This window comes from Aythya ferina, assembly GCF_964211825.1.
Source record: "Aythya ferina genome assembly, chromosome: 4".
Lineage (NCBI taxonomy): Eukaryota > Metazoa > Chordata > Aves > Anseriformes > Anatidae > Aythya > Aythya ferina.
In genome coordinates this window covers 12756950-12772977 of record NC_140300.1, presented here as the reverse complement: position 1 = coordinate 12772977, position 16028 = coordinate 12756950, and the positions used below count along the sequence as shown (strand labels likewise).

Here is a 16028-nt window from a genome sequence, read left to right as displayed (position 1 = left end):
ACAACAAGATCCAGGGTACACTAATGAAGCTGTTGGTAACAGGTTGCTAACAAAATAGTTTTTAACATGCAACACAGTGGTGAGCATCCTGCCAGGGTACAGAGCAACATGCAGAAAGCTTACAGGGGTTCAGAGAGATTTGACATCCTAAGGGAAGAGAAATCTACTAAGGTTCATTGAATGAATAGAAACCACCACTGCTTCAAGAAGTCCTTGAGCTGCAAATGATTAAAGCCTTGGAAAGCATCCATCTGTCCTGGTATTTTCCCCTAAGTATCTGCTTTCAGCTGTTGTCAGGTGTTTTGTTTGTTTCTTGTGTGTTTTTGTTTGTTTGTTTGTTTTGTTTAATGGATCTTCCTTTTCTGTCCACAAGCAGGTTTTCGTTCTCTAAGCATGAGAAGAAACACAAAAATTTGACTATTTGACTTCCCGAGGTACAACCTATTATGTGCCTGAAGAATGCAAGAGGATGTGACCTCTCCAGGAAGCATAAATTTTAAGAAACTATTCCTAAAACCAACTGCACCAGAGTACTGTAGCTTGGTTGTTCACTGGATGTCTGGAGCATGGTGTCAGCACATGTGGGGGTACCACAGAGGCACAGCTCACACATCCCTGCACTGCCACAACCTGCAGCAGAAAGCACAAAGCCCCTTTCGGCAGCAGCAGCAGATGTCATCTTGTAACAAAATGGCTTGAAAAAGTCTTCAAGGCATAAAATAAACTCTCAGTGATGCTGCCTTCCTTAATAGTTTATGAAGGATGTAGATATTAGCCAGATCAAACTGCCACACAGCACCAGCAAGGAAATGGCCATGATCTATCTGGATAAAATCTTAGAGTACTAAGAGCTATAACAGCTTTGTCAAAGGAAGCAAAACCCAGCTGGCAATTTAATTTGTGCTAGCAAACCAGATATTACTTCTGTCTCATTTAAAGCTACTTCCAGAGAAGAAGAAAATCCCTGCTGTAACTGAAGTGACACGACAGTAACAAACATCAGCTCTCTGCATGGAAAACAAAGTACTGTATTCGTCATAGCTAGTCTTATAAAAAGGCCGTCAGCTGAATACATATGTTCTTTGTCACAGTTTCCTCAATAGCCAGGTGAGTAAACAAAATGAATGTGAATTCCTGCGTATACAGCATGTGTTTCACTTTAACCCATTTCCTCTGCCCTCCCCAAGAAGCCCTTCAGCACCAGGCTCCACGCAGCTGCACACATGTGCTTCCCCAGCCCCGAACACACAACATGTTTTGCTGTCTCATTTTATTTACCAAGTCTGAGCCAGCCCACCTGAAAATCTCTACTCCTGGCTGTGTACTGTGGAGGAACAAAGAGCTCCAACATGATGGGACTGAATTTCACATGAAAGATGTGTGCATTGACTGGCTCAGCTACGAGTTGGTGAAACTCATGGGAACAGAAGGGAAACTCCACACATCTTCCTTTCATTTCACTCCTTTTTAAAAAATAGCCCAATATGACATTGACATGTACATCTTGAAATGTACCCCAAAAGAAATCTAATAAATATATTTTTTCCTCCTTCATAATCAGTGCACGAACTGATCAGATGCAAGGCAATCCAGGATATTTCTGCTGCTATGGTGCTTTGCTCCTTCAACAACCTAACTGCATTCCCTAGAAATACCAACACAGGGAAGCACAAGTGATGACAGAACTTAGATTATTTGTTTTACCTTACACTGTCATTTAGAAGCATAAAAGTCCCTCCACCACTAGAGGAAGCTGTTTGTATCCCACCACAATGTCCTTGGCTTTCACTATGCTTTACTGAGGAATTAAATGCATTCTGACAAATTAAGAATGTATACACATCTATAAAATATAATCATAAGAACTAAGAAAGAGGGATTCAAGCCCAAAATGTTGTCCTGCCTGACTAACATTTGCTTGTTTTGCTTCCCCTTCCCCCCAGCACAACTTAATTTCTTCTTCTACCAGCCCTTTTCTTCTGCTTCCAGGTGGATTTTTTTTTTCCTCTGTCCCTTCCTTGCATCTTTCTCCAGTTTTTCCTTGCCCCCTTTAATATGAGGTATGAAAGAAACATCATTAGCCAACATGGTCAAAATCCTTAATATTTTTCACTGTACTTTGTGAATAATGAATAATGAGTGACATGAATAATGAGTCTCCATGTCACCAGAAACTTGGCCACCATCTCCTAAATGAGAGTTTAGGAGCAGTCCTGAAGGAGATAGCCACCCAAGCAAGCCTGGAATTAAAGCCAACGCCTGTATTTTCAGCCACAGGACTATTCAAAACTTCTCCCTGTAGTGAGAAAACTCCTGTTGTGGGAGCAGGAAGGTGAGTCCTGGTGCCCTCTTCCTGAGCAGGAGGTGCAAAGGGTGAGAGTCTTTCTCCTATCTGCTCTGTTCATTGGTGCAGATTGTTAAAGGTCAGGACAGGAAAAAAAGAAAAGCTTTTCTAGAAGTTAATAATCTTCCATGTCTTTTGGATTACATATCCTAACCACAAGTTATAGCCTGGATTCATTTTAAATCTACAAGTAAGCAGTCAGGGCTTGCCTCCTCTCAGGTTACTTGTGTCCAGTCTAAGCTTAGCCAACAGCTAGCAAGTACAATGGAAAAAGAAATAGGCATTTAGATCCCAAACTGATGACTCACGGATGAGATGTATGATTGCCAATGCACTGAAATCACCCAAGAACCAGGCCTGAACTGAATTTCACCTGAATAAGTATAAATCTCCATTGAGTCTGGAGTTATAATACCCTTCATAGACTTCTTCAGAGCACACAATTCATTTGTTTGATAAATATTAACATTAATAACAATTCCGGTTGCAAAATGGTAAGGAGCAATTGCTGCTAAAACTACAGCTCTGATGCTGAATTCACCCATTTTGAAGCCATCCGTGCTCTCATGGATCTGATGCTGCAGTGACAAATTTTGCTGATTGTGCTAATGGATGTCAGTGGCAGCAACAAAAGACTGTTTTAATATCAAATATTTCTGTGGATGAGCTTCCAGCTGAGCTGCCCAAGCACACCTAGAATAGCAGTGCTCACAGGATGCTGGACATAGTAAACCAAAACTCAAATCTCATTGCTGAAAGAGCCCAGCAAGCCAAACCAAACCAAGAAAGAGAGAATAACCAGTATCCAGGGACCACTAGCAAGAGGAGGATGAAGGAGGCATGGTCCTAAAATACCAGGTTTTTATTTGTAGTATTTTCTTAATTTTGTTACCTTTTTTGTTTGTCTGTTTCCCCATGGGTCATAGAGATTCTCTTAACATTTAGAATACTTTACTGTTGTAAAGGAGGGGAAATCCTGAGATAGAGCTTGCTTAATTTATGGCAGACATTACATGACTTGGATACCATGATAACAAGGAGCTAGAATTGCAGACCCATGTTCCTCCAGCATCATCAGGCCAAGAGGGACAATGATTATACTGTTATCGTTACAGATATCTTGCTTTCCAGTTCCTCAAGTAAAATTTTTTTTTAGTAAACTAAGTAACACATGTCCACACAGAGTAATGTGGATCTTTCCCCTCTCTTATTCATTTTTGGACAGGAAAAAAGAAGAAAAAAAAAATTTAAAAAATGGAAAAAAAAAGAAAAAAAAAAGAAAAAAAAAAAAAGAATAAAAGGAAATTCAATCCCTATCTCAACCCACCCAGGGATTAAGAGTGCTTAGAGGGTCTGGATAAAATGAGAGATGAACAACATATTTGTTAGATGTAATAATGTATGCTCATATGGAAGGAATAGCTAAACTGTCCTTTCCTGTAAAAGAAACTGAACAGATTGCCTAGAAATAGGCAGCTCCTGTTCCCTTTAAAGAGAGAAGCAAATGCCATCCAGATGGAAATTATCAAATGGATCAAACAGCTACATTTTACTCCCAAATGATCTTTGTTCTACTTATCACTCATTATACCAGGAAAACTCTTTTCCCTGTATCTCGCGCAGGCAAGAGAACATTAATTATTGTATGCTCATTCAAAATATTCCATATTGAAGGGTTTCTTTATGAGATATTGATCTTTTCAGACAAAAAGAAGGAGAAAAAAAGTGACCTTCGCAATGGGAACATTCACATAAGATCTCTGAGTTCCACGTAAATCCAACATGTGAATGAGGACTACATTGTTCCTGTGGTAGAGCAGTCAACTCTGCAGCTGCTTCTTGACACCCAGTGTGACTAAATGCCTTTTCAACACTCCTATTGCTTGCTTAGCTTTACAAAAGTGAATGCTACAGAGTCCCAGTGAAACAATCCTGAGGTTCTTCATCTACTCTTATTTATACATCCCCACGTGTAAATATTTCATATGGAAGTTTACACTGAATAAACAAACAATATAAAAACCACCAAGAATCCTCATTTTTGGCCCTACATAAATACATACAAGCAAGCATAATAAAATTCAATAAATTATGGGGTATTTTCAAAGGGTTAAGAGGAATTAGTTGCCATCTATAATGGAAAGGCAATGAAATCTGGATACCTAATTCCTTCTTATGACTCTGAAAAAACTCCATAACATTTTATGTGGAAAAAAATCATATTTATTTCAGCATATGCTCCCCCCAAAAATCTGATTTTATTTACAGATGCTTATCTCTTAACCTGTTGAGTTATATATGCTCTGGTTATATATTTGATTATAACATGATTTTTTCTTTAACCTGAAAAACCACAGCAGCATAGGTACCTTCTTTTATGAGGATGTAAAACTTATCAGCTGTGGCTGAATGACAAAACAAGAGCATCTAATCTAACTGGGCCATGTAACACTATACCTTTTATTTCACATTAATTATTGAGCATGAGTTCAACTTGTGTCCCAAGTCTATCAGGTGGGCCTATAAATTAGAAGTTGCTTTTTTAATGGTGTGGTCATCAACAGATAACACAGTTCAGCTGCAGCAGTTGGAAAAAAAAAAAAAAAAAAAAAAAAAAAAAAAAAAAAAGTATACCAAGGATCCCAAGGCTTCAGAAATCACAAGAACGGTGCCAAGAGGGTGAAAGTGATTGTGGTGTGAGTGCACTTTCTAGGGCCTGAGGTCTATGTGATGTTTTAATCTGTTTCAGAGTGTCGATGGATGTGAGCTTTACAGTAGCTGGGGGTATCGTGGCAGCTCTGCTAAGGAAAAACAGGCCAGGGACTCTGCCTAGGGGAGTAATATAAACTCTGCCAAGGGACAAAGGGGAGGGGAAATCCTGATGCATTGGGGTCCCAATGTGAAGTATACAGATGAAAATACATTTTCTTCCACTGATAATCCAAGGAACAGATTGACAAGCAGATTTGGACATTTTGTACAACACTATGACTTGGTAATCAGTCCCAAAACAATTGTTTTGGAGCAGGAAGCAGCCTCTGATGTTAAACTGCCATGGTGCCAAGGTGAGATGGACAAAGAATATATTGCTACAACCTCTGTTTAACTGTGAGCTCAAAGGTAGTAATTCAAAGTAGGACATACCATAGGGCTTTACAAGTAAGTATTACAGACAAGATTTTCCCTTCTGAGGGAAAATCTAGTTAGGAAATAAAATATGCATGTTTATAAATTAAAAAGGATCATGTTTATGCACAACAGAGGTGGTTAATCCTAATAATACTGTTAAGGTATTTGTCTTATTCATAAACCATTGCAACCGGTTTAACGCACTGCAGAAGAAATAAGTGTGTTTATTTTAAAAGAAAGGAGTGTTTACTTTCATACTAAAGTTTAGAATTTTATTTATTTTTTTCTTCCAAAGAGGACTATTAAACTGAGGCAGAACCTTCTTCTCAAAAATGGTTTATTAAACTGAAGAATGTGCCTTGACAATTGCATTGTTCTTTCTCTAGCATCCAGTTTGCCAGTGCACAGAGCTGCAGTCATTCTTAGTAGATATGTCATCTTCCAGAGACTTGCAGGAGTTTGAGCAATTGCTTTTAATTTAGAAGCAGCAGAAACCACTTCCCTCCTTTACACTCTTTAAAGCTCCCAAGGAAGCACACAATCAAAGATTTCTTTTAATATTACCTTACTTAGGACACAGAAATTAAAGAGAAGAACACAAAAGAGGTCAGAAGCCCTCTGAAGGAAACACATGTGCCTGTGTGATTTCCCAGAACAACGGCAGTGACTGCAGGTATTAATCCACTAAAGAAAACTCACCACAGACCAGGCTGAATCCATGCATCTGAACACACTGTTTTATAAGTTGTTGCCCTCTCTTCCATATTGTTATACTTTATGCTGTTCAAGGGGAAGCACACACAAGTAAAGAGCAGTACACAGTTCACAGACAGAGAACAGTGAATTCAGCTTTTTTTAATGCAAAAGCTCCTGAGTATTAGCACGAGACCTGGCATATGCTCAATGCCTCACTTGATGAATGTTGTCTCTGATCTCCCGTGGCCTCAAGAGAAATTATGTCAGGTCAATAAAGCCTCAGATCTACATACACATTTTATTTCCTATTTAATATATGTATCATCTGTTACCTAAATGTCTCACATTGAATCCAAAAGAGCTGAAGACTATAAATAAAGACAAAACTACATAATTAATCCAAGGAATGAGTACAAAGGAAAAGTCCTCAGGCTGAACATTAAAAAAAAAAAGATAGAGAACATCACAAAGGCAAAGGTTCCCAAGTGTTAATGGCAATTATCTCTTATGAGAAGGCTAGTTCAGCGTTTGGAGCAGTTGCATAGGATGCAGGAGGAGGATTTCAGCTCCTGCTCCTGCTAGGCACTGTCAGCTCACCCCAGCAAGTCACATATAACCGTGGTCATATTTACTGTTGAAGTACTTTGGATGGAAATCAGCTTCCCATTCTTCTGCAGTGTAGATCCCACATCTGAGATAGTCCTCCTCAGTTCATTTTTATATTCAGTGAGTGAAAAGACATCTCTATCATAATACATGTTTTAGAGATTACATTACAGTGAGATGAATCCTGTCCTGCAGACCAAGTGCTGGTTTTTGTTCAGGACTATTAGGGGCCCCAGGAGACTAAGTCAGACTTACACTTGGTCCAAGGAATCCCTAGATCATGAATCATGCAGAATTCAAACTTAGTTCCTAAACAGATGATAACAAATTTCCTGCTTTGGAGACAGCTACCTAACATTCACTGCTGTGAAGGTCTGCAGTGTTGGCTGAGCTGTCCTAAACTTGTTTGGGGTTCAGAGTGAGACATCTCTGTGATAAAGTCTTCACGGAAAAGCAAATGAGTGCTGTTCAGCCTAGGAACCATTTCACTCAAAATGCAAAATCTGTGCAAGAGTCTTTACCTTTAGACAAAAATCTGATTTAAGTTATACAGTGGAATACATGAAATTCACCTGTGTTCATCAGCCTCATTAAGGCTAAAGGGATTCAAACCCACATAACTCTTAAACCTCAAGAGGAGTAACATAACTACAGGCTAGCCTTACTCTGGAGAGGACACACTGTACCCCCTTCCCTTTCCAAGTTCTGCTGTTTTTCAGGAAACAAATTTCAGAGGAATGAAATGAGAGGCAACAAAGAGCTTATATTTGTAGCATGGTGAAGATGTCACGTCACCTGAAAACAACCAGGAAATGCTGAGTCAATTGTCCGTCCACTCCCAAAAGTCAGTGGAAATCTCAGTCTCAACCCCTTGCTGTCCACACAGCAGCCAAATGCTGGCTGGATTGGTGTTTCTCCCACAGATCTACTGCTCTGAGACCCAGGAACAGCTCCATATCCCCCAAGGCACACTCTAATCAGAGTCATAAACCACCAGAGCCTCCAGCTGCTGCCAAAGGCAGCCTCACCCTTAGATTTTAAAGCCCATTCAGCAGAAGTGACTGTCTGCAGCCAGCTGGAAACAAGGATGTGGCTGCTGAGAGATGGAGTCTCCCTTCCACAGATGGGGAAGCAGAGAGGCAGCTCTCAGCAGATGGTGGGGGCAAGAGAAGGCAACACCAGACGGCCACAATCTCCCTTCCTATCTGTGGCTTTTGCTAAGAATGAGAAAGAATTGCTCATGACTTTCAGACCTGGAGCTGTTTTCGAAAAATGACAATGTGCTCCAGGATCTCCCCACTTCAAGAAGGCTTTGCCAGACAGCTGTACGCTGAGAGACCACAGCGTTTAAAGCTTCTCTTGCCCAAATACAATTAGCACAAGTCCAACCCAAAGGAGCTTCAAGGAATCCTCTGCTGAAATTACCCTTTGCTCTGCTCCATGTTCTGCACCATGACCAAGCTGCAGTGGCTAGGCAGAAAATAAATCTTCATTTCCTATCTTCAAAAAAGCAGAGAGGGAAAACTTTTCATTCTTTCCATGAATGTTTGACCTCAGTGCCTGAGAAGCCAGGCTTACAGCTGGTCTCTATCACCAAACAGAGCTGCTGCAGCACAGTGGTGAACCTGACCCATCATCTGTAACAAGACCCTCTAGCTCCATTACTAGAGTTCAAAAGATCTTTAACAAGGGTGCAAGTCAGTCTAGTTTCCAGCACAGGAGCAAAGGTTCAACAGTTTATGCATATTAAAAAAGACACAGTTTGGGGAGTATTTTATACAACCCCTGATCTTTTTTCATTCCCCTCTTTCAGCAGCAATGAGGCCAAAAGAGATGAGGGAGATCTAAACTGCTACAGGACAAGTGTCTCCCACTGGCTTGGTCCCACTGTCATCTACACTTGGGCTGGCAGTGGAGAACATGAATGAGTTTCCTTCCCATGGAAATGAAAATATTTGGGAAACAGAAGGTAGATTGAGATACATCTGGATTTTAACCTGCAGTAGAGTCAAGGTACAACCAGAACTTCCACTGCATAGTCTTAATGTTGTCTTAAGTTAAGGTTTAAATTCAGTCTTTAAAATAAAAATTTCAGTCCATTTCCCCACTTCTATTATTGACTCCCAAAGGGGAGAGGAAAAAAAAGAGAAAGATCTGCAGAAAGTGATTTCTCCCTATTATTGTATCTCACCTTCATTTATGCCAATCCCTTGCATTTATACATACATAAGTATACAAATATACATAAATATTTCATACATATGTAAATTAACACATTATTCTGTGGTTCCCCATTATCCTGACTGATAAGATTGAGGCCACAGGCTGGGAAAAGACAATGTGCCTAAGTGTTCTGGGCCAAAATTTCTGAAATATTTAGCTTTCTGCCATAGCCCCTCCTCCTCTCTTTATTCTAAAGAAAAAGCTGCTGCAAGAATGATGGACGTAAGTCAGAGCTACCAGCTGGCTGACCTGCTAAGAATACAGTTGCACAATTAGATCCGGGAGTTTCTTGGTTTAATCAGGCCTTAAGAGAAAGGTCTGCACTGCAGAAGCCTTCCATGCATTATCTGGTTTTAATAAGCAGCTTTAATATTCATCAGCTTAAGGGATAGATGAAAAGACTAAGAAGATAGTAGTGCTCTTGCACATCAGAATTGCCACCCAAAAATATAAACATGATTTATTAAGGATTACAGAAGGACTACTTAAGGGCTACTACTATTCATTAAGGACTACAGATTGGCAACTCATTTTTGTCCTGACCCACACCAATGTCAATCCTGAGCATGGGACTGAGTTATCATGGGCTGAGCCTCAGATCTGATCCCCAAATCTCTGCACATAAAGTTTTTCACAGTAGATGGAGAGTGATAGGCTTCCAAAGGAATCCCTCTCCATTTTCTACAAATATTTAATCTCCAAGGAAACCTTGTGGTTTGAACAGTGAATGGTGGCATCATTTACATTGAACACATCAAGTTTTGTGGTCTTCCTGAGTTTCCAGTGCCTTCCAGGCCTTTCTCCAGTGCACTCACTTACAATCTCAAAGGTGGACGCAGACCATGTTCCTTTCACATCCTGCTGCTATTGATTCTGACCAAACTATGTCTGGTTTAGATATTCCTAATATGTAACTGTCAACTGACTTTAACTATCAAGAATTCATGATGCAAGTTATCACAGAATCACAGAATTTCTAGGTTGGAAGAGACCTCAAGATCATCGAGTCCAACCTCTGACCTAACGCTAGCAGTCCCCACTAAACCATATCCCTAAGCTCTACATCTAAACGTCTTTTGAAGACTTCCAGGGATGGTGACTCCACCACTTCCCTGGGCAGCCTGTTCCAATGCCTCACAACCCTTTCAGTGAAGAAGTTCTTCCTAACATCTAACCTAAAACTCCCCTGGCTCAACTTAAGCCCATTCCCCCTCGTCCTGTCACCAGGCACGTGGGAGAACAGACCAACCCCCACCTCACTACAGCCTCCTTTAAGGTATCTGTAGAGTGCAATAAGGTCGCCCCTGAGCCTCCTCTTCTCCAGGCTGAACAAGCCCAGCTCCCTCAGCTGCTCCTCGTAGGACTTGTTCTCCAGGCCCCTCACCAGCTTCGTCGCCCTTCTCTGCACCCGCTCAAGCACTTCGATGTCCTTCTTGTAGCGAGGGGCCCAAAACTGAACACAGTACTCGAGGTGCGGCCTCACCAGAGCTGAGTACAGGGGGACGATCACCTCCCTAGCCCTGCTGGTCACGCTGTTCCTGATACAAGCCAGGATGCCGTTGGCCTTCTTGGCCACCTGAGCACACTGCTGGCTCATATTCAGCCGACAGTTCAAGCAAGACTGGATAAAATAGGTGAATGAAGACAAAACGTAAGACAGGTTATTATTTTTCTTTGTCAATATTATGCACACTGTTTTCCTGAAAAATAAGAAGAATACAAGAAACAGTCTAATACAGGAATTGCATTGACTAAAGACAACTTCCTTAATATACGCATGATCTGTCATTGTAGGTGTTCTGTTTCTTTTCATCTGACAATAAAACTAGCTTTATGTTCCTGTTTATGACCATTCCTACCAGATGAGAGCAAAAAAAGATAATGCAAGAATGCAGGAGAATTTGTAGCTTCCTCTGACCACATAAAACTGCTTGTTCAGTACTAGAAGATTTTTATTATTATTATTTTTATATTTTACAGCTTTCACAGGAAAACAGCTATTCCTTCTGGTGGTTTTCGATTTTCAGATCCCACTCCCTCCTCCAGTGCATGTGCAAACTACTCTGCAGTGCATTTGTTGCCTCAGGTACACCATGGTTTTCTTTTTTAAAGTTTATCTTTCACACAGCCTTTAAAAAGCACTAACTATGCACAATTGCCATGTATTCTGTTCGTATGCTATTTCTAAATGATATTTCTGTTAATACTAGAGGGAAAAGAAAGGACCTTGCTGCTAAAATACAACATTTTTACTTTAGTACTGGAGAGTTCAAGCACAGAAAAAAGAACAGGGTAAATATCACCTGAACTTGTTTAACGGGCATTCATTTGATGTGAACTATTGATCCTAGCAAGTAGTTTTGTTATGTTTCTAACTAGTTCTTTGTAAGTGGAAGAGTCTGAATGGGAAACAACCTCTGTGAGTGAGGAAACACTGATGTCCAACTTCCTTCCAAGTGTCCTGATCATCCCATCAAGATCTTTTGAATCAGGTGTTCCTTGGACACCAAACAGCAGATAGTTCAACACAAGTCAACTGTTCAGGTAGGTTCTGTAAGCAAACTGCTACCATTCACCCTCAATTAAATAAAATAAAATAAAATAAAATAAAAATTCATTTAAAGAATAAGGGGCAATATTAATTATTCTGTCTGAGTCACTCAGCATACTCAGACTCCCAAAGGACCTCAGCTTGGCAGGACACCAATATACGAACCATCTGGCCTGCCACTGTATGTCTTGGAGCTGGTTTCTATAAATGACAATGTTTAAAGCATTTGAAGGACCTTGTTTGCTGGTGTAAAGCATCATCTAATCTTGTACATTTATTAGCACATAATTATTTGGCATAATCTGACCATAATTTCTCATTTGCCTATTCAGTGGTGGGATGAAATGGAGTAGGACAGAAGTTTAAAACTGAAAGCTGACCTATCTTTTAGCTGACCCATCTTTTCTAGTGCTATTGCAGGCAGCACTGGAAACTAATCACTGTTAAATTATTAGCATTCTTCCACTGCAGTATCTAAAATTTCCATTTGTACTTAAGAGAAATAAAAAGCAACTGAAATAATTAGACAGATGATAACTGTGATATCTGCACATATTTACACAACCTTTTGTAGTAGGAAGAATTAATTTCTTAAAGAATTAAAAACAAAGAGGGCTACAGGTTTTTAATTAAAATCTATGACTTGCAAAACAAAGATACAAAGTGTCAGCAGAGAATTTGTTTGCCTGCAGAATTGCTTAAGTCGAAGTGGACTTAGGTATTACATGGCTCTGTGAGAGTAAAACAATTGCAAGTGTCTGTTCCCCACCTACTAATGTGTGTGTCTGCAGCCCTTGTTCAGGAAATCATTAATTCCCGAGGGAGGAAAAATGGGGGAAAATAAACTAATTAGCTGTAAGATGAGGCATGATAGTTAAACCACAGTTGTCTTCCATAGAAAGGGACTGGAACAAGAAAGGTTTAATTTTGTCGTACAGTACTATGGTATCAATTATAACAGACTACTATCTTACTATCATATGGTATTTTTATTAATACCCTTATTATTAACACACTTCATGTATGGTGTAACTTCCCATCTGAACTACCAGGCCCTGTAATTTACTGTTAGCATGAAAAAGTTCCAAAATAGTTTTCATTAAATACTGATTCTTAAAGCATCATTTTATCAATATGAAAGTTACCATGTCAAATATTTATAAGTGTTTTTCCTCATCAAAATCTCATAGCATTAAACAAAACAGCTGGTGACAGGGTATCAGCTATGTCTTTAGAACTGCTGGCCAGAATCAGGAAGAACAGGAAGACACATGAGAGCAGGCTTCCAGATTTTGGATCCTCACAGGTGTCTCCTCTGCTTATACAGTGCTTCAAAACATCAATTCCAGAGGCTATTTCCTGTGGCATCTGGTGTGTATTTTCTAAAGAGGTGTTGGATGAAGACCAATTCAGTTACTGCTGTAAGCAATTGCACTGCTATGTTACTGAGCAAATGAAGATGGGTTTCGCACCATAAAGCATGAACGTATGCATTAGTATTTCTTCAAAACTATTCATTTCGTTTCTGCCTCCCAAAGAGCAGCATCAAGCAACGTACTAGGAACCAACTGGGGGGTAATCAATGAGGGCAGAGAAAGAGTGCAGAACAATGCCACATATTAAAAATTAAGTGTGTTAAAAATGCACTTTTCTTGTAACAGTGCTTAAACATAAAGATAGCTCTGAGATTTGAATAATGGAGGGTTTCCAAAAGTATTAATGCTGGTAGGATCCCAACATGAACGACACTTCAGTGTCTTGGAGAATTTACAGCCATGCTCAGTTCTTCCCCAACTCGAGCAGTGTTGATGCACACACACCTCATTCCTCCTCCTTCCCATTACCCCAGGATCCATGAAAGGGTCACACAGAGCAGACCACATCTGTTTGTGACTCAGGGTGGCGAGGAAGCAGTGTTACAGCTGTGCTAGCACAGCTGGCTTGGCACTTCTATTTACTGCAGGGACAGGAGTTTGGCAGCACCGCATCCACCCCTGGAATGCTGATGTTACTGTACTCATGATGCCCAAGCAGTCACCTAATGAAGTGCTCTGAAACAAGTCCAAAAAAGCTACTCAAGTTAAACTGCAGCTTGAATAAGGAGATTAAAGGTAACAATTGAAGGAGGATAATTTACAGATACTACCACCTCCAGGAACACGTTGAATATCTGGCTGTAGGTCAGCTTATAAAGGTAAGAAAGAAAAAAAAAATCCCCCCCAAAATCCCAAGACATTAAGGAAACATTACCAGCAAATTTACCCTCAAATTTCTGTAAAATGTGATTTTAGGACACCCATGACACAACATCTCCTTAAGTTCTAGAGGAAACTGTCACTCGAGCTAGATGTTTTTTCAGAACTTTCTACTGCAGGCTGAAGAAATGGGTTATCCATAAAATCAAATGTGATTTAATAGATTGTTTCACAGTGTCATTTAAAGGAAAAGTAAATCATAAACAAGTGGTATGCAGTTATGCAATTTTGCAGTCATCTCAAACAGGTTGCTAGGCCATGCTAACTAGTAAAACATTTTTGTTTTATAAAATTAGTTCTTTTTATACATACATAGAAAATGTATGTACAAATAAATAAATAAATAAAAATCACATTGCTAAGATGCTTTACCTGGTTTTACTTCTGAGGTTTATATTCTTTCCCATGCAGCTGATTTCTCCCCACAGGATTTCAACCTTTATTACTTGCTGACAACATGTCTGACAAATAGCTTTTTGCTGCAGTAGCTGAGGTTGAGCCATCTGTTTTATCTCTAGAGAGCCATACATTATTCGTAATGACATTTTTCTGTTTCATTCCCTGGGGAATAGCACCTGCATGCGGATTTCCTATTTGACCCCAAAATACATCATCCCATTCGGACAAGCGGTCCCTCCCTTTCATGGCCCAGGAAGCACCATGCTCTGAATGCTCCAGTGTCTCCTTCATCTTTGAGAACGGAGGCCAAGGGGTTTCCTCCTGGATCATGGGCAGGTTGCAGTCACCTGTCAGGTTCGCATTGGTGGGATCAGCTGAAGGTATCTGAGGAGCAATGAAGAGAAGAAAACCTTGGTCCCAGTGTGTTTCTGCACCTTATATGGAAACAGGTCACTCCAGGCATTGTGGCTGATTTCAGCCATTGCTTCCCATTTAATTGTACAATAGGTCTGTGTCATGCTCTCCCTGGGTTTTAATTAAAGCACACATGGTATGTATATATATGTATATAAATAATCAATGAATTAACAAAGAGCAGAGTCATCAAAGAGCTGTTTGCAGTTTACTCTCTCTACTAATTCTCCTCTATTACAATATTTTTACCAATCATTTTTATATATGACTGTGATAAAGAAGATGACCAGGAAAGCAGCTTGAATTATCACATAAACCCCCGGAATAAATAATTTAAGGATCCCATATGTTATCAGAATTCTGAGTCAACATTTTGTTCTAGTTTCTTAACTACAAAGAGACATCAGTGTCTTGCATCATTTTTTTTTTTTTATTATTTTCAGTTATTCTTGTCAAAAGCAAAAACAATGTTTTTATTTGTTTTATTCCTTTTATTTTAACCTGAGATTATAAAGAAAATTCATTAGATCAATATTTGTAACTACACTAGTTAACTGGCTCTGGTAATTGCATATCTGAATTTTGTTTCCATAAAATTATGGAGAGGTTATGTTGTCTTAGAAAGGGTGAAATCTCCTGCAAGTTTAGTTAGCAGCAGACTGTCACAAATGCAATTGCAATTGATCAACTCTGGTCTTAACAGGATTCCTGCAGTTAATGGAAATTACTATAAAGAGCTTCAGGGCATAGGAATAATTGGATCACTGAAAAAAAAAATGGAGGGGGAAAAAAAAAGGTAGGACAGGATCAACATGATAACTATTTCGAAAAAAAAAAAAAAATCCAACAATTTTCAGAGACAATCTCACCAAGAGTATGCAATGATTAAAACAACAACTTTTAATTGTTTTACATGCCCCAAACCATTCTTACACAATGGGGAAGAAAAAGCATAATGAAAAACATTAAGTACATCTTATCTTCAGCTTGTTTAAACTAACAATAAAATGTGCATCTCTGGAAATGATCATTCAAATATTTATGTGATCTAAAAAAGGACAGCCAAGAAAAGTAGATTTCACTAAACTAAAAATGATGAAAACAAATTTTACTGACCTGGCAATTTTTGCAATGGTTTTGTCTTAGCTCCCAAAGCAAGGCTATGATCTTCTCTGGACTTCTTAATTTTTTAGGAGAACTGGCATACACATTTGGAGTGATGTGAGCACTGTGTATACCATCCACCTCTCGCAGAGAGTTTGCAGGTTTTGACCCTGTCGTCCTGTTCACTCTGACATATGTCTCGTGATCCTCTGACTGTCCCCTAGTCTCTGAAATGTCTGTGGAAGAAGGCAGCATCTACAATTAAAAGTACCATTTTTAGAAATTTAGAGTAGATGAAGTTTTCCAA

The 16028-nt window shown here is 39.5% G+C and overlaps 1 protein-coding gene across 3 annotated transcripts in view; it reads right to left on the bottom strand.

Annotated features, from left to right (window-relative positions):
* LOC311436119 (uncharacterized protein C4orf50 homolog) overlaps positions 1-16028 on the bottom strand; it is an 81243-nt gene that overhangs the window by 32583 nt on the left and 32632 nt on the right. The window contains exons 15-16 of one of the 3 annotated variants that reach the window (XM_084517935.1): positions 15734-15976; positions 14177-14587 (exon numbers count right to left, since the gene is read on the bottom strand). In XM_084517935.1, coding sequence (XP_084374061.1) covers positions 14237-14587; positions 15734-15976 — 594 coding nt within the window. In that variant the 3' untranslated portion in view covers positions 14177-14236. Of the gene's footprint in view, positions 1-14176; positions 14588-15733; positions 15977-16028 lie in introns of those variants that run through there. The other 2 variants (XM_084517939.1, XM_084517938.1) reach the window with 2 other exon arrangements.